This window comes from Podarcis erhardii, assembly GCF_964252035.2.
Source record: "Podarcis erhardii genome assembly, chromosome: 9".
Classification (NCBI taxonomy): Eukaryota; Metazoa; Chordata; class Lepidosauria; order Squamata; family Lacertidae; genus Podarcis; species Podarcis erhardii.
In genome coordinates this window covers 77,693,221-77,715,319 of record NC_138512.1, presented here as the reverse complement: position 1 = coordinate 77,715,319, position 22,099 = coordinate 77,693,221, and the positions used below count along the sequence as shown (strand labels likewise).

Below are 22,099 nucleotides of genomic sequence, written 5' to 3'. Positions count from 1 at the left end.
TTTTGTTTGGAACGTGACGGAGGAGTTTAAGAGCATTGCTCATCTCTGGATGGGTGATTCAACAACATTGGTTCTCCCTCACAACCTAACTTCAGGATTCTCATCTCAATTAAGTACAATAGCAAATGGAGTGTGGTTGGATTCTTCTATGCTTTATTTCATGAAGCTACTTAAGTTTTTGCAGTTGGCAAATAAGGTGTCTTGCTTAAGCCTCAAGAAAGCAGAAGCGATGTATTCTTAGGACCTGATGTCAGAGCGTTGAGCTGAATAACCACCCATTTTAGTTGCCTCTGCATTTATTTATTTTTTAAGGGGGTGGGCTTTTTCCATTGTCATTGGCTGTTGTTTTTTTACAGAGATCTTAGAATCCAGTTTCATGTAAGCCACTTCTTTTGAGGAAGCATCTTACAAATGCATTTTTTTTTAGAAGAGCAGGGGGCATCATGCCAACATTTCAGCTGGGTAGCACAATTTTTAATTAGTCCAACGCAGTTCTCAGTTCCTGGACGTGCAAATCCCTTGTTATCTGGCTGTCCAGGCATCCAGTATCTGAAAAGAAGAGGAAGCGTGAATCAATTTAGATGTCCGATGGCTTCTATGGCATGGAGATGGTGTGGGCTGCAGAGAAAGGTTTTTCTTTGAGCTGGAGGAGTTGAGCAAAGCCACATCCTCTGGCCGGCATGGTCTGGCAACTGTGGCGATGGCTCCCCAGGCACCGCCTTTTCTTCTCCTGAAATGGCCTTTAAGCTGGATTGCACATTGTGCCCTGAGAACATATACATGTTCCAAGACAACACAGTCCTAGCCTTGTACAAACTTCCCTTTCAAATTTGAAATGAATATCTAGGTTTTCTGGAAACCAAACACAGTGGTGGATCTTGGCATATAACCGCCACTGGGTTTGGTTTCCCAAAAAATCATACACACATATGTATACATTTTACACACACACACACACACACACACACACACAATGTTGTATAACCCAGACCTTAGAAGAAATTTGTTTAGACTTACGTGTCAGCAAACCTATGGGTTGCATCAATCCATGACCAGGCATTACCCCTTTTATACATTCCAATCCAGAAATCATAAATTGAGCCTTTGAGTTGTGATTCCAAATATAACTGCAGAAGAAAATAATAAAATATTTACTGAAAACAGACAAACAAAAAAGCTATATATATATTTCTTAAATGTTTTTTGGACAACATCCCTTGCCCAATAAGACAATAGCTCCTTACAGATATTTAGTGGGGATATAATGGGGGGGGGGGGACATCACAATAGCAGGATTTGCCCTTGCCCTGTGCATATTTCCTTGAAATGTCTGAAAAGAGGCCCCAATGCATACAAAATTCATGGAAGGCTTAGAGGACAGATCAGTCACACCAGAGGACCCCATTTTGCCACCTCCCTCAAGGTCTCAGTAGGTCACATTGCTCTCCTCTGGTTCTGAAGACTCTGTCCAGGAGGTTCCAGTGGAAGCATGGTCTTTCTCCTGCTGGAGGAGAAAGTACGCTAATCAATTATTGATAGATGGGGCCACCTAGGCCAGGATCTTGTTCTCACAATGGCCAGCCATATGCCTATGAGAAGCCTACAAGAGGACTGAGAGTGCAACAACATTCTCCTCACCTGGGATTCCCAGGAACTGGTACTGAGTGGAATAATACCTCCAACAGTGGAAGCATAATATATTCTTTGTGTCTATTAGCCATTGATATACCTTTCTCCCACAAATTTGTCTAAACTTCTTTTTAGACCATCCAAGTTAGTAGCCATCACTACTTCCAGTGGGAGCAAATTCATTATGTGTTGTGTGAAGTTCTTTTGTCTGGCCTGAATCTTCCAAAGTTTGGCTTCATTGGATGTCCCTAAGTTCTGGCATTATGAGACAAGGAGAAAGACTTTTCTCTACTGTCAGGGGCTCAGGAGCAGAGGCACAGGGAAGATGGGAAATGGAGAGCGAGGGCGAGGAATCAGAGGGCAGTGTAGGAGGAGACAGTGGTCCGAGGGATTCCATAAGCCTCTCCAGCGAATCGGAAGATTCACAGAAGGGAGCGCCAGTGGCCAGGGGTAGGGGGGTCCCAAGGGGAACGCCCCAGGAGCAAGGGGGGAGCAGGGACTCCCAGAGTAGTAGTTGGAGATCAGGACCAGCTTCCCCACCAGAGCAGAGTGGGGGGGGAGGGTCCCAGGCATCGGGACCAGTACATCCCCCACCAGGGAGAGAAGATGAGGCAGAGCTGACCACGCCTTCCTCGGAGAGTCGTACAACGGAGGGGAGGTCAGATCCGGCCAGTGTCACGGAAGAGGGAAGCAGTGATAGAAGCAGTGTAATGGTTAGGAGAAAGGTCACTGGGTTGGCGTGAGAAGCAAGTTCAAATGTACAGGAGCACGGGACAGCAGAGAGTGAGGATTGGGAACCGGGTCCTAAAGCACGCCGGAGGCAAGGGGAGGAGCTAAGCGACTCAGCGTCGGAAGAGTCCAGGAAGGGCAATGCCCCAGAGGGCAGGAGGACCCAGAGGAGGAGAGAGCAGCGCAGAAGGTGGAGCAGGGCTAGGATCTTAAACTGGTGCGGAAGGGGAAGTGATTCAGATAGGACTTCGCCGATCTAGAGTCTAGACGTAGGGTTGCACGCTCTGGCTTTAAAATGGAAACTATACTTCAATAAAGACTTTTGTACATAATATCAGCCTGGCGTTGGTCCTCTGTGAGCTGGGACCTAGAGGCAGCCCTGACAGTAAGTCCTATCTCCAGAAAAACCTCGCAGCGTGAGTGGACGCAGCGGGGGGCGAAGATTGGTGCTTCGCAAGCTCACGAAAGCAAGACAAGATGACTACCGAAGAACGCATAACAGCCCTGCAAAACGCAGTGACACAACTCAACGCGGAAATTCTTGCATCTAGGAAGAGGGAAGAGGAAGCGGCTACTGCCTGCAAGGATCTGGAAATCAGGTTGGAAATGTTGACTAAACAGGGGGCGCCGGGAACCAGACCAGAGGGAATTGGGCTGGGAAAGAGAGGAGGCAGCCTCGTGTCTCATTTCGATGGGAATCTGCAGCAGTATCCTAACTTCAGAGCAGACGTGGTTTACGGGCTAGAATTGCTGGAGAAGGATTTTAGAGATGAGCGGGAGAAAGTAGGCTTCATATTAACGCATCTTCACGGAGACGCTAAAGCGTGGCTGCGTAATCTGTGGCGAGATAAGGACCCAGCCCTCCAAAATGCGGATGCCTTTCTTAAGGCGATGGACGATTGTTTTCTATCAGCGATAGATGTAGATCTCGCCAGGAAAGAGATACATGGATTAAAACAAGGGAGGGCCACTGTGAGGCAATATCACGCACGCTTTTTTGCATTGGTCAACGCGCTGGGATGGGAGAAAAATTCAGCTGCCGTCAGGGACCTTTTTTGGGAGGGGCTGAATGGGGCTGTGAAAGACGAAATCGCAAGGGGGGAGAGACCCCAAAGCACTCAAGAAGTGGTCCAGAGGGGGCTGACGATTGGGGTGCGTCTGGAACAACGTTCCTGGAGCAAAGACGAAGGGAGTTGGGGACGCGCGCCAGCAAGAGCACCTCCTTTCTTTCCCAGGGACACAACGCGCGCTCAATCCACGCCTCCACTGGGAGGGGGAGAGGAGCCGATGGAGATAGGTGGTGCCAAGGCTCAGTCAGCAGCCAGAGCCCTAATGCCGGGAGCAGTCAAAATGAAGCCTAGAGGGAACAGGAAGTGTTACATCTGCGACAGTGCTCAGCACATGGCGAAAGAGTGTCCCCAGAGGCTGCACAAGCACACTGCAGCCTCAGCGACGATTACAGAAGCAGTTCAGCAGAATGTACCACAGCAGAGAAACGACGGAGTCTGGCTGGAATCATAGGCACTGGGGCCCAGCCAGACAAGTCAGTGAAGCAGTCCCCAGGGATCTTACAGCCCACAGACCCCCTCCCACCCAAACCAGTGGTGCAGCTCACCACAGTGCTCCAGCTTCCCAATGGGCTCACCATGGAAATCCCCATTACCATTGACTCTGGCAGCAATGCAGACTTTATAGGAGTGGATTTCATCAAGCAACATGGCATAGCGCTCCTGCCTGCCACGATGCCCCTGAAAGTAGTGACAGTCGACGGCAGAGAACTACTGGGGGGACAAGTGCTACAGCAAACACCACCAATGGTGATGCGAATTGGAAACCACCGCGAAGTCATCAGCTTCAATGTTACACACCTGTCAGACACACCCATAGTGTTGGGCATGAGTTGGCTGGACCGGCACAGTCCGGCATTAGCATGGTACCAGCGCCAATTGACTTTCAGCTCCTCCTACTGCGCAGCAAACTGCATACTGCCCACCCAGGAAGATGAGGGGCCGGAAGATGGGCCACAGTTACACTTGGGCATGCTGCAAGCGGTACCCGACAAGTACAGAGACTTTTTGGAGGTTTTCTGCGAGAAGGAGGCGGACAAGCTACCCCCCCACAGACCATACGACTGCAAGATTGACCTCCTGCCGGGGGCGACGCTGCCGACGGGAAAACTGTATTCCATGTCTGAAGATGAACTACAGGAACTCAGGGAGTTCATAGACCTCAACTTGAAGCGGGGATTCATCCGGGAGTCCAAAGCAGTGGGGGGCAGCCCCGTGTTTTTTGTGAAGAAAAAAGACACGCCCCAAAAGAGGCTTGTAGTTGATTTCAGAATTTTGAATTCGAAAACCAAGCCCACAGCCTTCCCCATGCCCAAGATCGATGACCTCCTGGCGACGGTGAGGAAGGGTCGCATCTTTACCAAGTTGGATCTACATGGAGCGTACAATCTCATACGCGTGCGGGAGGGCGACGAGTGGAAGACGGCCATGTTTACGCCGCTAGGCACCTATGAATATAGAGTTATGCCTTTTGGATTACAAAATGGCTCCCACTGTTTTCAAGCCTTCATGCACCACGTCTTAGCGGGTCTCCTCTACAAGAAGTGCGTCTGCTTCCTGGACGACATCCTGATCTTCTCGGAGTCGCAGGAGGCCCACGAGAGAGATGTCAAGGAAGTCCTGCAGAGGCTGAGAGAGCACAGGCTTTATGCCAAGCTAGAGAAGTGCCAGTTCGACGTGACGGAGGTGGATTTCCTGGGCTACAAGCTGTCCGACAAGGGACTCGCCATGGACAGCGCCAAGGTCCGCTCGGTGCTGGACTGGAAGAGCCCGCGCAATCGGAAGGAGGTCCAGAAGTTTGTCAGCTTTGCCAACTTTTATCGCAAGTTTATCAAGGGTTTCGCTATGCAGACGGCGGCCATCACCGACACCCTCAGCTCCAAGAAGAAGAAGTTCATCTGGACGGAGCAGGCGGAGCAGTCCTTTCAAAAGCTCAAGCGTCTCTTCGCGTCCGAAGAACAACTACTACATGTGAACCCCAGCAAACCCATGAGGGTTGAGACGGACGCCTCAGACAGAGCCGTGGGGGCGGTCCTGTTGCAGCGAGACCACCAAGGGGACTGGAGGCCGTGCGCTTTCTACTCCAGGAAGCTCAGCAAGTCGGAGCAGAACTACACCATCTGGGACAGAGAGTTGCTGGCCGTTCATGCAGCATTCAAGGCGTGGCGGCACTTCCTCATCGGAGACAAACACACAGTGCAGGTCCGCACGGACCATAAGAACTTGGAGTACTGGCGCACGGCGAGGTTCCTAAACCAGAGACACATCCGCTGGGCGGAGTTCTTTGCAGATTTCGACTTCAGGATAGAATGCATCCCAGGAGACAGCAACATCATGGCGGATGCGCTGTCCAGGAAGCCGCAGTATCTCGAGGCAGAGGCACCGGCGGCAGCCAAGCACATTTTCGCACCGGAAGCGTGGGCATGCGCCTCAGCCACGGTGCACCTGGACGCAGTACGTCACGCGCTGCAGACAGACTCCTTTGCACGATCCAAGATGGAGGAGGTGCGAAGCGGCAAGGCGAAGGACGACGAGTTTCAGATACGCGACGGACTGCTCATCCGCAAAGGGGCCCTCTACGTGCCGGGAGATGACCTCCGCGCGAAGGTACTGCAGCAGTTACACAACGCACCCAGCGCTGGGCACTTCGGCAAAGAGAAGACGGTGGAATTAGTAGCCAGAGACTTTTGGTGGCCCAAGATGAGGGGGGAAGTCGCGGATTACGTCACGAGGTGCGACACATGCCAAAGGGCCAAACCGGTGCACAAGCCGCCGGCGGGATTGCTGGAACCGCTACAGACGCCCCTCGAGCCGTGGGAGAAAGTGGCCCTGGACTTTGTCACAGATCTGCCCAGCTCGCGAGGCAAGACAGCGGTACTCGTGGTAGTAGACTTGTTCACCAAGATGGCCCACTTCATTCCTTGCGCGAAGGTGGCCACAGCGGAACAGACAGCCAAGATGTTCATAGACCATGTGTTCAAGGTGCACGGCCTACCACGGTCTATCCTGTCCGAACGGGGGCACCAGTTCATCTCGAGTTTCTGGCAGAAACTGATGGGCATCCTGAACGTCAAGGTCAACCTATCATCGGCGAGACACCCGCAGACCAACGGACAAGCGGAGAGGGTCAACGCCATCATGCAGCAGTACCTGAGATGCTACGCGAACCAGCAGCCCTCGACCTGGGTGGACTATCTGCCGCTGGCCGAGTTTGCCTACAACAACACGAAACACGTGTCCACGGGGGTGACACCGTTTTTTGCCAACAATGGGCGGCATCCCAGGACCTTCCCTGGTTTAGAGAAAGTGGGGGAGGGGGAACCGCAGGGAGCTGAGAACTTGGCAGCGGAGTTACAGGAGGTCCACGAACAGCTCCGAAGGCAGTTGGAGCTAGCTAAACACGCTTACAAAATGCAGGCAGACCGACACAGGAGAGTTGGGGAGGACATCCGGGTGGGGGACTGGGTCTGGTTAGCAGCCCAGGCAGTGCCGGCCAGATCGTTAGCTAAAAAGAAGCTCGGACACAAGCAGCTAGGCCCTTACCAAGTCGAGGCACAGATCAACCCAGTGGCCTTCTGGCTGACACTCCCGGAGGGATCCAGAATGCATCCGGTCTTTCATAGATCGGTGCTCACGCCCTACAAGGCACCTCACAGGTTCCAGGCACCAGGGACTGCCCCCAGCCCGCTCAGAGACGCACCCACACAGGGGGGGCCGCCGTGGGCGGACCCGATCAACGAGGCCACAAGAGATTTTAGACTCGAGATGGGGGGAGGAAGGGATTGAATATCTCCTCGCCAGGGAAGACACCCCAGCCAGCGCCAACAGGTGGGTACCGGACTATGCAGTGGAGGAGCAATGGCTCAAGGACGAATTCCATGCACTTTTCCTGCACAGACCCATGCCGGCAGATTATTTCGACGAATATCTTTTCACACCCACACTCTCCACCAGCACGTTCCAGGGTTTCTCTTCAGCTGAAGAGGCGTCACCGGAGACCAGCTCCCCAGAGGGGTCCCTCTCAGGGTTTGGCACAGGAGGATCTTATTGGTGGGAGGATCAGCCTGAGGTGGGCTGGCGCACAGATCTTCTGAGAGGACCATGGCACGCAGTGTCACCCCAAGCGACAGGGGAAGAGGGGGTCACGGGCGAGTTGGGGGTAGATCCAGGTTTCGAGCACACCTCCCAAGAGATGGAAGCAGAGGAGATCGCCGTTGACGAGACCATGGAGGACTTCCCGGACTTATCCGGCTGGCGGCACGCCACGGGGGAAGAACTGTACCCCGCACTCACCCCCACGACATTGGAGCACCCAGAACCCACTCCGGGAGAAGGGGGAAGGGGGGGCTTCGAGGGGGGATGGATGTCAGGGGCTCAGGAGCAGAGGCACAGGGAAGATGGGAAATGGAGAGCGAGGGCGAGGAATCAGAGGGCAGTGTAGGAGGAGACAGTGGTCCGAGGGATTCCATAAGCCTCTCCAGCGAATCGGAAGATTCACAGAAGGGGGCGCCAGTGGCCAGGGGTAGGGGGGTCCCAAGGGCAACGCCCCAGGAGCAAGGGGGGAGCAGGGACTCCCAGAGTGGTAGTTGGAGATCAGGACCAGCTTCCCCACCAGAGCAGAGTGGGGGGGAAGGGTCCCAGGCATCGGGACCAGTACTTCCCCCACCAGGGAGAGAAGACGAGGCAGAGCTGACCACGCCTTCCTCGGAGAGTCGTACAACGGAGGGGAGGTAAGATCCGGCCAGTGTCACGGAAGAGGGAAGCAGTGATAGAAGCAGTGTAACGGTTAGGAGAAAGGTCACTGGGTTGGCGTGAGAAGCAAGTTCAAATGTACAGGAGCGCGGGACAGCAGAGAGTGAGGATTGGGAACCGGGTCCTAAAGCACGCCGGAGGCAAGGGGAGGAGCTAAGCGACTCAGCGTCGGAAGAGTCCAGGAAGGGCAATGCCCCAGAGGGCAGGAGGACCCAGAGGAGGAGAGAGCAGCGCAGAAGGTGGAGCAGGGCTAGGATCTTAAACTGGTGTGGAAGGGGAAGTGATTCAGATAGGACTTCGCCGATCTAGAGTCTAGACGTAGGGTTGCACGCTCTGGCTTTAAAATGGAAACTATACTTCAATAAAGACTTTTGTACATAATATCAGCCTGGCGTTGGTCCTCTGTGAGCTGGGACCTAGAGGCAGCCCTGACATCTACGCTCTTTCTCTACCAGTGTGTGATATAGTGGTTAAGAGCGGTGGACTCGTAATCTGGGGAACCGGGTTCACGTCTCTGCTCCTCCACATGCAGCTGCTGGGTGACCTTGGGCCAGTCACACTTCTCTGAAGTCTCTCAGCCCCACTCACCTCACAGAGTGTTTGTTGTGAGGGAGGAAGGGAAAGGAGAATGTTAGCCGCTTTGAGACTCCTTTGTTGTTGTTTAGTTGTTTAGTCGTGTCTGACTCTTCGTGACCCCCTGGACCAGAGCACGCCAGGCACTCCTGTCTTCCACTGCCTCCTGCAGTTTGGTCAAACTCATGCTGGTAGCTTCGCGAACACTATCCAACCATCTCGTCCTCTGTCGTCCCCTTCTCCTTGTGCCCTCCATCTTTCCCAACATCAGGGTCTTTTCCAGGGAGTCTTCTCTTCTCATGAGGTGGCCAAAGCATTGGAGCCTCAGCTTCACGATCTGTCCCTCCAGTGAGCACTCAGGGCTGATTTCCTTCAGAATGGAGAGGTTTGATCTTCTTGCAGTCCATGGGAGTCTCCTCCAGCACCATAATTCAAAAGCATCAATTCTTCGGTGATGAGCCTTCTTTATGGTCCAGCTCTCACTTCCATACATCACTACTGGGAAAACCATGACTTTAACTATACGGTCCTTTAGGGTAGTGATAAAGTGGGATATCAAATCCAAACTCTTCTTCCTCTTCTACATGAAGCAAAATTGCATACACCTCTTTCATGTGATCCTTCCTCACAGAGTCATTGCTCCACCTGCTCAATCGTTTTGCATGCCCAGCAATATGCTTTTTGAGGTGAGGCAACCAGAACTGTGTGCCAGTATTCCAGCTGCCGTCACACCATTTTGCCAGTTTCAAGGTGCTCGTTTGCAGACATCTGGAGCACCGCTTAGCCATTGCTTTGCTTTTAAGTAAGAAAAATAATTAGATCCTCCTCAGGCCACCACATTGAAAATCAGCCCCACCACACCTCTTCACCTCAACTTTGGGGAGCTGCTTCCCCCCCAAAAAGGTACCTGTGGCGTTTGCCCTCCTAGGTGGGTCATAAGGAAAGGGTTAAATGAGTGTGAAGTGATTGGCCAGTGGGAAGCCAAGGGGAGGAGTTAGAGTTAGAGTTAGAGTTGGAGTTGTGTGGAAGTCAGCTGGGAGTTGGGAGCTGGAGAAGGAAGAGGGAGGATAAGTCTGTGGGTTGGTTGAATTGTGTGGTGAGGGTGTGAGAGGAACTGTTAGGTGGAGTCAGATAGATAGTTGGGATAATCAGTTTGGAGTTGTTAGGAACGTATAGGTCACTAAAGAAACCACGATTAAGAAATTGACAAGAAAAATTAACTGAAACCTTAAACTTGTTCATGCTTATAAAAATAAACTTGATTATTTGTTAATGTTAACAACTGTCTGGACTCCGTGTGTACCCGAGAGAAACGGGTTGGTGGCAGCGAATAGGCAATCACAGTGGTGGCACAGGGATCAATAGACCATCAAACGACCGGGGACCCTGTGTGATCGCCACAGTACCCCCATCTAGTTTGAACTTTAATTTGTGACTGTCCAAATAAAGTGATATAATCTTCTGTTTTAATGCTGGCAGTCAATGTGTAGCCAGTGGGTGGAGGGTAGAGTTAGCACACTATTGCTTACTGGGGAATGAGTAACTTGCTTTGTGACTGGCTCTAGCTCTCCTCCTCCTTAATGGATATTACAGAAAACATCACAAACCCATGGAGTTTCCTCTGGTCAATGTGACTTCTTACTGCTCGTGGAGGAGAGGAGCAAGAAGCAGCTGTTATAGGACTTGAAGGCTATGTAGTCATCATACTGTGATGGGTTGTCCCTGCTTTGTGTGTATTCTAGCATCCAACCAACCTCCTCATCTCTACTTTCAACATTAATCATTCCGGAGAAAGGTTTTCCCGCACAATAATCTGCACAGTCTTGCCAAGTTCTGGGTGGTTTAAAGATATCAAACAAGTATAACTTCTTGTTATACACCGTCCAATGTTGCTCAAGCCTTCCCAAAATGTCATCTTTCCGTCAAGCCACAAATATGTGAGGAATAAAGAGAGAGAGAGAGAGAGAGAGAGAAAGGATATTCATCAGAAGATAGCTTGAATGTCTCTGCAGAGCTTTAAGCATTATTTATAATGTGAAACAGGTGATATACCAAGACCTTGTTATACAGTGGTACCTCAGGTTACATATGCTTCAGGTTACATACACTTCCGGTTACAGACGCCACTAACCTAGAAATATTACCTCGGGTTAAAAACTTTGCTTCAGGATGAGAACAGAAATTGTGCTCCGGTGGTGCAGCGGCAGTGGGAGGCCCCATTAGCTAAAGTGGTGCTTCAGGTTAAGAACAGTTTCAGGTTAAGAACGGACCTCCGGAATGAATTAAGTACTTAACCCGAGGTACCACTGTACTACAAAGTCTCAGTATATTTTATTATATATTATATTAACGAGTTACATTAATGAGCTATGTTAAGAAGAAAGTTTGCAACAGGATTCCACTGTTTATTCTAACCACCAACAACATTAGCCTATTTTCACCGAGATACATAATTCATTTTCTTCTGTTTCTCTTTTTACATGCATTGAAAATTTGTTAGCCAGTTTTCTAACAAATCTACACAGACAAAAGTACCAGACACAGGTTGAGAGGTATGTGTGAGCTCTGCCAGGTCTGCTGTCAAATTAGACCTGTATGTGGCTCATTCATTTTAAAAGCTTTCAGAACTGTTTTTGAGTGTGATATATAAAGAACAGCATTTGAACAGCAGTGGTTACAGAAGAGATTTCCACTGCTTGGCATCTTGCAGACAGGTTTTTGGAACCAGTTTAAGTTGAGTGGCAGATACAGAGGTTGGCAGCGCCCCTCTAAAGCCAATAACAGGTTTTTGTTTTTGTTTTGTAATGGGCTCTCCCTGCATTATTCAGCATCGCAGTCTCAGAGTAACTTACCAATTGCAACTTGCAGTTCCTTATTTTTTTTGTTCTCTTCAGTCAGCCTCAATGATAAATTCGTAGCTACCTTAATTCTGTCAACATCTTAAAAGATTGCAAAAATTCAAGTCAGGGAAATCTCAAGCATCTAGCTACAGTCTTATCCTTATTTTGTGTGTGCGTGTTCCAATCCCCACTCAGCTCTGAGGTAGTGGAAGTCAATTACCACCACCCCCTATCACATAAACTCAAACAGCTATACACATAAAGCTCAAACAGCTCTGTTGATAACAGCATTGGAACAAAATGTATCCAGGCAAAGGCCACAAAGGCACAATAGACGTTAGCTATAACAAAGTTAGATAGGGCTGTGTCAGCAAGACTACAGGTGAGTAGAGTGTTACCTCATGTTATGTACCATCCTCCTTGCGAACATTGCACCTTCCGCAATATCAACCATCATGGACCCTATGATCATCAAGCAAGGCCTTTGTGGTGGTGCAACTGCCAAGGGCTGCCAGGTTGGTGTTATCTTATGATAGGACCTTTCCAGTGGTGGCCCCCTGTTTGTGAGACTGTCTCTGTAATTGTTTTTTGGGAGGAATTTGAAAACATTCCTGTTTACCCAAACATTTAATGGCTGAAGGACATTGTTCCGGGCACCCCTGAGATCACTGGTAGAGAGAATTTTTTGATTGCTTTAAATGTACTTTTTAAAAGATGTCCTAACTGTAACTGCTTTTAGAGCACTCACCCCACCCAAACATTACTCTCCTGCGTGTGAGTGTCTGAGGGCCCTGCTCCTTCCTGCCACTCACCATCTGGCCTGGGGCGGGGCCTGAAGCCTCATAAAGGACTGCTGGACTCTGCTGCCCGGGAGGACTCTCCTGTATGTGAGTGTATGGGGTCCTGCTCCTTCCTGCCACTCACCATCTGGCCTGGGGCAGGGCCTGACGGGCCTCACTAGAACAGTTGCTGTTACTGCTGGAGGGGTGCAGAGTGCTTTTAAAATGTTTTAAAAATTTTATTTTGAATTTTTTGTATGTGGGGGGGGGGTGCGGTGGATGTTCATTGGGCCTGGGAATTTGTTTGATTTTATGTTTTTGTAATTTTTGTAATTTTTATTGTTTTTTGTTTATATTGTTTTATTTGTGTTGTGTTTTTTCTTTTTTGTTTGTTTGTTTGTTTTTTAAAGGGGTTATTTTGTTCTTAAGGGGAGGGGTCAGGGCTGCCGGGGAATGGGCCCCAGCCCACAAAATGGCTGGGATATGCTTCACAGGGGGGAATGCACTGGGACAACCGATCTCAGTGATCATGGGTAGGAGGAGGAGTTACGCTAAGACCAGACCATGTCATTACAGAGGAGGCAGGTTTAGTCGTTGTCTGAGGACTATCCCTACCTCTGGGTCTGGTCCTGACCGGATGAATACTAGAATCAGCAAGGGATACCCACATGACCTGAAAGTGTTGCTGTGCAATGCCAGGTCAATGATTCATAAGACCACTGCCATCCATGACTTGATCATGGATGGGGGACTTGACCTGGCATGTGTAACAGAGACTTGGTTGGATGAAGCAGATGGGCCTGTCCTTGCCGCTGCTTGTCCACCAGGTTTCTCTTACGCACAGCAACCCAGGTCATGTGGGCGGGGAGGGGGGGTTGCAGTGATTTTTAGGAAGTCATTAGTTTGCACCAGGCGTCCTATTGGGAAGACCCAGTTTTCTGAGTGCATGTTCTGGAAGTTGGGCAATAGGGGCAGTACAGGATTCCTTCTGGTGTACCGACCTCCCCGCTGCACCAAGGATTCCCTGCCCGAGCTGCTTCAGGTCGTGGCGGATGTTCTCCTGGAGACACCTAGCTTGGTCGTCCTTTGGGATTTTAACATCCATGCCGACACGACCTTACAAGGGGCCGCTCGGGACTTCGTGGAAAGCATGGCCTCCATGGGGCTGTCCCTGAATAAGTCAGGCCCAACCCATAGCCGCGGACATGCCTTGGACCTGGTGTTTACCTCTACGGATGTTGGTGATCTGACACTAAGTAAAAGCGAAACGAAAGAAGTGCCATGGTCAGACCACTTCCTGGTGCAACTGGACTTCTCTGCGACCCATCCCCTCTGCAGGGAGGTGGGACCGATTCGGATGGTCCGCCCCCGCCACTTAATGGATCCAAATGGTTTCCAGAGAGTGGTTGGGGATGCTTTATCCCATGTTGATGGCCTTTCAGCCGATTCCCTGGTGGCCCGCTGGAATGTGGAGTTAACCAGGGCTATTGACTGTTTGGCTCCGAAGCGCCCTCTCCGATTGCATGAAGCCCGGAGAGCCCCGTGGTTTTCCACGGATCTGAGGGCAATGAAACAATCGTTGAGACGGCTAGAGCGCCGGTGGCGGATAACTCATTCTGAATCTGACCGGACACAGGTTAGAGCTCAATGTCGAGCCTACCAAGTGGCGATAGCGACGGCGAAGAAGACTTTCTTCACCACCTCTATTGCATCTGCAGAAAACAGCAGCAGGAGACTCTTTCAGGTGGTTCGCAATTTAGCGGAACCACCTGTAACATCGGGGCCCAGTACGGGCCACATGTTCTCCTGCAATGATTTTGCAAATTTTTTGCAGATAAAATCGCTCAGATTCGGGAAGAAGTAGACTCCACCGTGGGAGCAGGGCCGGGGCGGGAGAGTGCTAGAGTCCTGTCTGGTCAAGTTGTGTGGGATCAATTTCAATCTGTTACCTCCGAGGATGTGGACAGGCTGCTTGGACGAGTGAAGCCAACCACCTGTCTCCTGGATCCTTGCCCATCCTGGCTTATAAAAGCTAGCCGGGAAGGACTGAGCGATGGGCTTCGTGGGGTGGTGAATGCTTCCCTCCGTGAGGGAGCCTTCCCAGACCCGCTGAAAGAGGCGGTTATTAAACCGCTTCTTAAAAAACCATCTTTAGATGCGGCCACGATGGCCAATTATCGCCCAGTCTCAAACCTTCCATTCTTGGGCAAGGTGATTGAGCGAGTGGTTGCTGAACAACTCCAGGCACGCCTGGAAGAAGCGGACCATTTGGATCCCTTCCAGTCGGGATTCAGGCCTCATCATGGGACTGAAACTGCCTTGGTCGCACTGGTTGATGATCTCCGGCGGGCTAGGGACAAAGGTGAGAGCTGTTTCCTAGTTCTGCTGGATCTCTCAGCGGCGTTTGATACCATCGACCATGACATCCTTCTGGACCGTCTTGAGGGGCTGGGAGCTGGGGGCACTGTCATACAGTGGTTCCGCTCCTTCCTCCTGGGCCGTGTTCAGAAAGTGGTGGTGGGGGATGAGTGTTCAGACCCCTGGCCGCTCACTTGTAGGGTGCCTCAGAGTTCTGTCCTCTCCCCCATGCTTTTCAACATCTACATGCAGCCGCTGGGAGGGATCATCAGGAGGTTTGGGCTGGGTGTTCATCAGTATGCAGATGATACCCAGCTCTACCTCTCTTTTAAATCAGAACCAGTGAAGGCGGTAAAGGTCCTGTGTGAGTGTCTGGAAGCGGTTGGAGGATGGATGGCGGCTAACAGATTGAGGCTGAATCCTGACAAGACAGAAGTACTGTTTTTGGGGGACAAGAGGCGGGCAGGTGTGGAGGATTCCCTGGTCCTGAATGGGGTAACTGTGCCCCTGAAGGACCAGGTGCGCAGCCTGGGAGTCATTTTGGACTCACAGCTGTCCATGGAGGCACAGGTCAAATCTGTATCCAGGGCAGCTGTTTACCAGCTCCATCTGGTACGTAGGCTGAGACCCTATCTGCCTGCGGTCTGTCTCGCCAGAGTGGTACATGCTCTGGTTATCTCCCGCTTGGACTACTGCAATGCGCTCTACGTGGGGCTACCTTTGAAGGTGACCCGGAAACTACAACTAATCCAGAATGCGGCAGCTAGACTGGTGACTGGGAGTGGCCGCCGAGACCATATAACACCAGTCTTGAAAGACCTACATTGGCTCCCAGTACGTTTCCGAGCACAATTCAAAGTGTTGGTGCTGACCTTTAAAGCCCTAAATGGCCTCGGTCCAGTATATCTGAAGGAGCGTCTCCTCCCCCATCGTTCTGCCCGGACACTGAGGTCCAGCTCCGAGGGCCTTCTGCCGGTTCCCTCACTGCGAGAGGCCAAGTTGCAGGGAACCAGGCAGAGGGCCTTCTCGGTGGTGGCGCCCGCCCTGTGGAATGCCCTCCCATCGGATGTCAAGGCGATGGACAACTACCTGACATTCAGAAGACATCTGAAGGCAGCCCTGTTCAGGGAAGTTTTTAATATGTGACATTTTAGTGTATTTTTTATCTCTGTTGGAAGCCGCCCAGAGTGGCTGGGGAAACCCAGCCAGATGGGCGGGGTACAAATAATAAATTATTATTATTATTATTTATTATTAAAAAAAGAGTTTCTATGGGTGAATTTGCTGCCCTGGGCTCCATTTGGGATGAGGGACGAGACAGACAGACAGTGTCAGGGACTGGACTGGACTGAGGAGGAATGGTGGAGACCTCATCCTCAAACTTTCAGAGAAGAGGAAGACAGTATAGATTTACAACAGTGGTTTGCAGAAGGTCACAGCTCAGAGACAGAGGGGCAAAGCTGGGAAATAATGGGAGAAGGGGATAGGAAGCAGTGCTGGGGCAGCTGGCTGACATGTTATCACTAGAAAGCATTCCAGACTCCCCTTCTCCCAGAACCCGGAAAGCAGTGAAAGTAGGAGAGCAGAGAGCTAAGAGACAAATGGCCTTAAGCAGCCACTGTAAGGGGGGTGGGGCTGTTGACAAGCGAGAAGGGAAGAGGGGAGGAAATTACTCTGAGCAACGCCATTACTCTTAGAGGCTGTGGTTAAACCACAGCAAAAGCTCTTGCCGATCAGAAGGTCGGCGGTTCGAATCGCCGCGACGGGGTGAGCGCCCGTTGCTCGGTCCCTGCTCCTGGCCACCTAGCAGATCGAAAGCATGTCAAAGTGCAAGTAAGTAGATAAATAGGTACCGCTCCTGCGGAAAGGTAAACGGCGTTTTCGTGCGCTGCTCTGGTTCGCCAGAAGCGGCTTAGTCATGCTGGCCACATGACCCGGAAGCTGTATGCCAGCTCCCTTGGCCAATACAGAGAGATGAGCGCCGCAACCCCAGAGTTGGTCACAACTGGACTTAATGGTCAGGGGTCCCTTTACCTTTACCTTTAAGAGCTTTTGCTGTCTATTTTCCCCTGGCTGCTTGTTGTGTGTGTATGTCGGGGGGGGGGGGTTCGGATTCCCAGATGCCTGGCAGAAGACAGTTAAAATAAAAACTTATTCTACCCACCGATATACCACTGCAACCCACCCATCATCCTGTGGTTTCTGTCCCAACAGAGACATACCAGTGGGAATATGCTCTGCTGGGAGAAAATATGATTGGAGGGGCTGAGTGGGGAGGCTCAGCATCCCAGCTGCAACTCGTTGCTTACCTTCCAAACTCTGGAGATCTGGATACTTCCTGCCCATGTAATCTGAAATCTCATTCACTCCTTTGAGAAAGATGGTTCTTTTTCTCATTTCACGGTTATCTAATGGAAAGGTGAGAGGGGGAAATTTATACAAATGTTCTGATACTAGTCATGCCAAGTGGAAGTACAGCTTTGCTTTCACACGCAGAGCATGTAGATTTCTCCAGCCACACAAGCTGAGACAGGAAGAAGCCTTCACAGCTCACTTAAGACAGAGCCGTAACTACAAGGGGGGGAGGGGGCTAGCCAGGTTTTTCGCATGGGATGAGGCCTCCAGAGGAACGCCATTGAGGCTCCGAGCCTGACTGTGTGCACACAAATGTGCATTGGGTGTGTTTGCCAAATGGAGGCGTTCACCTGGGCGAAATAAAGCCTAGTATCGCCCCTGCTTAAACAACAAGCTAAAGATAACAACAAGTTTAAAAAAGGCAATGGGTTTTGCTATGTACTGAGTTGAATAGGATCCAAAATGCAGCAGCCTGATTGGTCCTAGAACAATAGGATTCAGAATGCAGCAGTCTGGTTGGTCCTAGAACAATAGGATCCATGATTAAATATTTTTTTTAAAAAAAAAAAACCAATAGGATCCAGAATGCAGCAGTCTGATTGGTCCGCAGGAGCCACCCAATCCAACTCTAGGTGGAAGTGAATCCGCAACCTGATTGGCCTACAGGAGAATCCTAGAATTAGCCAATCACGTGGAGCCCCTTGTATAAATAATATATATAAAGCAGACATTTGGGGGGAACTTCAATTCCTCACTACTATGAGCTGAATAAAGAGCATGAAATCCACACTCGAGTATATTTCAGTTTAGTTCACATCGGAGTAACTGTCTTGTCCACACCAAGTATTTAAGCGGTTATTGAGGGGCATCAGTGGAGAAAAATTGATTTCAATGGGAAAGATTTAGCCAGGCCTTTACCTCACCTACTGAAACCAATGAGAGGAAGTGGGCCTCAGCAGAGTTTGGACTGTGCCTTCTCTTTTCGAAAGGTTGACAGTGAAGCAGAGAAGCCAGCAGAGTAAACCTGAAGGTTTCCACCGTGCTCCCTGCAAGTGTAACTTACACAAGACGATCATAATAGATGAGACAATGATGCAGCCCACAAGAACCATCATGGCAGCATATAGAGCGTACGGAGAGTAGAAGATTGCTTTTGCCCCAACGAGCCTTTCTTGAAGGACAAGAGAAAAGAAAATGATGCTTTAGTCATCCATAGCCAACATCCCACTGCAATCCCAACAAACAAGATTTTCACAGTAACCTGTTCAGCTCAACAAGCAAATCTCCGTTTTGAAGGAAGTTGCCTCTGAGTCCAAACTCCATGGAGTGAATATGTAAATAAAGCTCTCCTGAAGGGAGAGTAAGCCGCCTAAGGCCAATGGAGGCTGGAATGAAGGCTGTGGGATAGACAGACCTCTGCTTCTAGGTCTGTTTGGATCATTTCATATTTTCTAAGGTGCTGAGCCTGTCCTGAACAGCACAAGACATTGTATGAATATATGTGGATGTATCATTTGGATCTGTTTTATTTAGAAGAGTTCTGCTAGTAAAATTTGAACAATATTTTCATGGGCCTGTGCAATGCTTCATTTCCAAAAGGGGTCATTTTTTCAGACACCCAGTCACTTCAGACTGCACAATATTAATACAGTGGTGCCCCGCAAGACTAATGCCTCGCAAGACGAAAAACTCGCTAGACAAAAGAGTTTTCCGTTTTTTGAGGTGCTTCGCAAGACGAATTTCCCTATGGGCTTGCTTTGCAAGACGAAAACATCTTGCCGCTAAGCCGCTAATAGTCGCTAAGCCGCTAATAGTGCTAAGCCGCTAAGCCGCGCTTCGCAAGACGAAAAATTCGCTAGATGAAAAAACTCGCAGAACGAATTAATTCCGTCTTGCGAGGCACCACTGTATCTGCAACATGGATTTCACACAGTGTGTGTCATAGCCAGCAAGAGAGTGGACTCAAACACCAGATTTTTGCTCCTAAGAACATCAGAAGAGCCTGACTGCTGGATGAGACCCAAGGCCCATCTAGTCAAGCATCCTGTTCTCACAGAAGCCAGTCAGAGGCACCACAAGAATTTGCCTAAGTCCCTCTAAAAGTTTTCTGTGATGGCCTGGGAATCGGATTCAGAGGCTGAACCTGAGGAATCCCAGCCTGCACAGGAGTCCCTGCCTCCAGGACCGGCTGAGCCGGGGCTGGGGCTTGAACCTGAAGGGCCCTCACCTGTGCCGGATCCTCAGGAGCAGACACCAGCTGAATCTGCTCTGGCTCTGGAGGTGATCAAGGACCCATTGCCTGCAGGTGCTCCTCTCCCAGCCCTGTCAGGGGAAGGTGAGGTTGCCTCTGGGTCCAGTAACCCTCCAGCCTCTCCTGAGCTGCAGAGGCTCAGGGCAGAGAGGTGGAGGGAACTAGGTTCTCACAGGAGGAGTGCTCACCTCCAGGCCAGGAGAGGCGAGTCACCTGTGCACCGGGACCGCCCTATGCCTCAGAGGAGATAAAAGCCAGCCAGCCCAGTCCCAGGTTGCGGGAGCAACATTATTGGTAACCTGTTCCTGCCGGCACCCTGTCCTGCTCTTCTGCCAGAGTTCCTGACCTCACCCGACTCCTTGCCTTGGACCCACTTCAGCCTTGACAGACAGCCCCCATACCACACCCCCGACCTCGGACTGGACTCGGACCACGTCGCACGGTAATCCCCCGGAATCAGCACATTTTCCAAGTTGGTGGCCATCACTACATCAAAGAATCATAGAATTGTAGAGTTGGGGTTGGCGAGTCCAACCCTTGTAATGCAGGAATGTGCAGTTGTCCCACATGGGGATCAAAACCTGCGACTTTGGCATTATCAGCACCATGCTCTAATCAACTGAGCTATGTGGCAGCAAATTCCACATGTGCTGTGTCCTTCCCCAGTGGGTTTCCCCTCTGGGCCCAAAGAACTGGTCAGGCTTTCCCACTCATGGCATGCGTTGCCATCATGACTGGGTCCAGATCCTTCCCACCCACCAACCTCCCTTTCTTCTGCTTTCCTTCCATCCTGTGAACAACAAACTACTACAGACCCTTAAATGTTGGCCTTTTCCCTGGGGCTGCCTTTGGTACACTTTTCTTCCGTTGGAATAACTTCTTGACTCGACTGAATCCTCTTGGCTGCTTTGCTGTTGCTGCTGGTTTCACATTTCCTGTTGTTTTCGCAGCTGCAATTTGGGGTGGGGGTGGGAAGCAGCAGCAGAAGCATCACACAAACATTTCCATCAATGTACAGCAATGTTCAGCAGATGCATTTATATTTTTTTATTTTAGAGATTTCTCTCACCCTTTCTGCTAAAGGAGCCCAGAGCAGCACTGTGCTTACTTTGCACTCAAATGAGTGGGGTGGAATAATTTAACTTATGTCAATTATGTAAGTTCCACATTTTCACCGCAACGGACAGGAAGGTGAGTAACTTACGTTTTAGCAGATGAGGAATAATAGCATTGGAATGGAAGCAGTGCTGCATGCAACAAGCACTGGCGGAAGAAGAGGCGTGCGGGGGGAGCACACCGCCCCCAGCAGCGCGATCCTGGTAGGGTGCCATCGCGGCTACCCCCTGCCCGCGTTGGGCGCCATGCCCCTGCAGGCGCTGTGCCCCACCCCCAGGACATGTGCCATGCCCCTGCAGGCACATGCCCCGCCCCAGGATGTGCGCCAGGCCCCTGTGGGCGGCGTGCCCCACCCCCAGGATGTGTATCAGCCCCTCCCCCACCTCCTCGCCACCCCCCCCCGGTGCCGGAGCATGAAGCTCCGCCACTGGCAACAAGTACAGGGATGAATGGGAAATGGTGCCCTGCTTACTTACTTGGAAGAGCAGTATGGAGGCCCACCACCACCATGAATGAACTGTGGCCAGAGACAATGAATTCTCCTGAAGAGAAAACAAAAGTCTGAAGCTACCTACCTGCCTCCGCCATTTCATGTGTGTTGATTGTGCTGGTGCCTCATGTCATCTGATCTGCTGAAGGTCTGGTGTTTAAAGAGGAGTCACAGAGCAGTGGGTTCTTCAGCTGCAGAACTAACATCCCAGACCTGCCTTATTTAAATACATGGCAGGTTGATTGTAGTATTGAGAAGAACATCATCCCCTCCCACCCCAACCACACTTTGCAGGGCCACTTGTGGGGGCATCTGGTAGGGCAGCTCCTCCAAATGGTGGAGCCTTAAAAGTAGGAGAGCAAAGAGCTCAAAGACAGAGGGCACATAGCGCCACCCGTAGAGATGGTGGTGATGATGATGTTGACGATGATGAATGAAGAATGAGGAAGTGGGAGAGATGGGGGAGGTTGAGATTCACTCGGGACAATGTCATTATCCAAGAGGCTGGGTTCTATAGCCTCTCTCTGTAAATTTTAAATTAAAAAAGGACAGTAAGAAACCTTCCCTTGTCTTTATACTTTCCTGGACAAGCAATCGGGAGCTGCTGACAGCATCCTGACACCCGCCCACTCAAGCCTTAGACGTGAGGTGTGCAGGAGGGAGAAGCAAAGGTGTGCAGGAGGGAGAACCAAAAGTGGTTGTAGCACCTTGTCCAATGCCTTGCCCCACAGGCTCACATCCACACCCTATTTTATTTTATTTTATTTTTTAGCCCATTTCCTTCCTGTTAGAAACAATGGTAGGGAAATAAATGGGATTGAATTACACCAACATGTGGGCAGGCATGCATGAGTTCCTGGTTTGGGAATATGTTGTGTGAATCATAATAATAATTTATTACTTATACTCCACCCATCTGGCTGGGTTTCCCCAGCCACTCTGGGTGGCTCCCAACAGAAAATTAAAAGCACAATAAAACGCCAAACAAAACTTCCCTAAACAAGGGAATAATAAAACGTCAAACAAAACTTCCCTAAACAAGAAGGCATTGGATCCTTTGGATCCAAGTAATCTCATGGTCCTCCTCTGACATTAGACCAAACTTTCACCAAACAACGTTCCATTTTTTAGCATTTAGTCATTGGATCCCAGCCTCTAAC

At 50.6% G+C, this 22,099-nt stretch overlaps 1 protein-coding gene across 1 annotated transcript; it reads right to left on the bottom strand.

Moving 5' to 3' along the window:
• Nucleotides 1-131: 131 nt before the first annotated feature.
• On the bottom strand, nt 132-20,296 carry LOC309350579 (uncharacterized protein; the record flags this gene model as incomplete). The annotated part of the gene is made up of 7 exons (XM_081877549.1): nt 132-549; nt 1,018-1,127; nt 10,505-10,665; nt 11,603-11,689; nt 17,037-17,135; nt 18,146-18,253; nt 20,149-20,296. Coding segments are annotated over 7 exons (888 nt in total), but the record flags the coding sequence as incomplete, so codon positions are not given.
• Between the last annotated feature and the right edge of the window lie 1,803 nt (nt 20,297-22,099).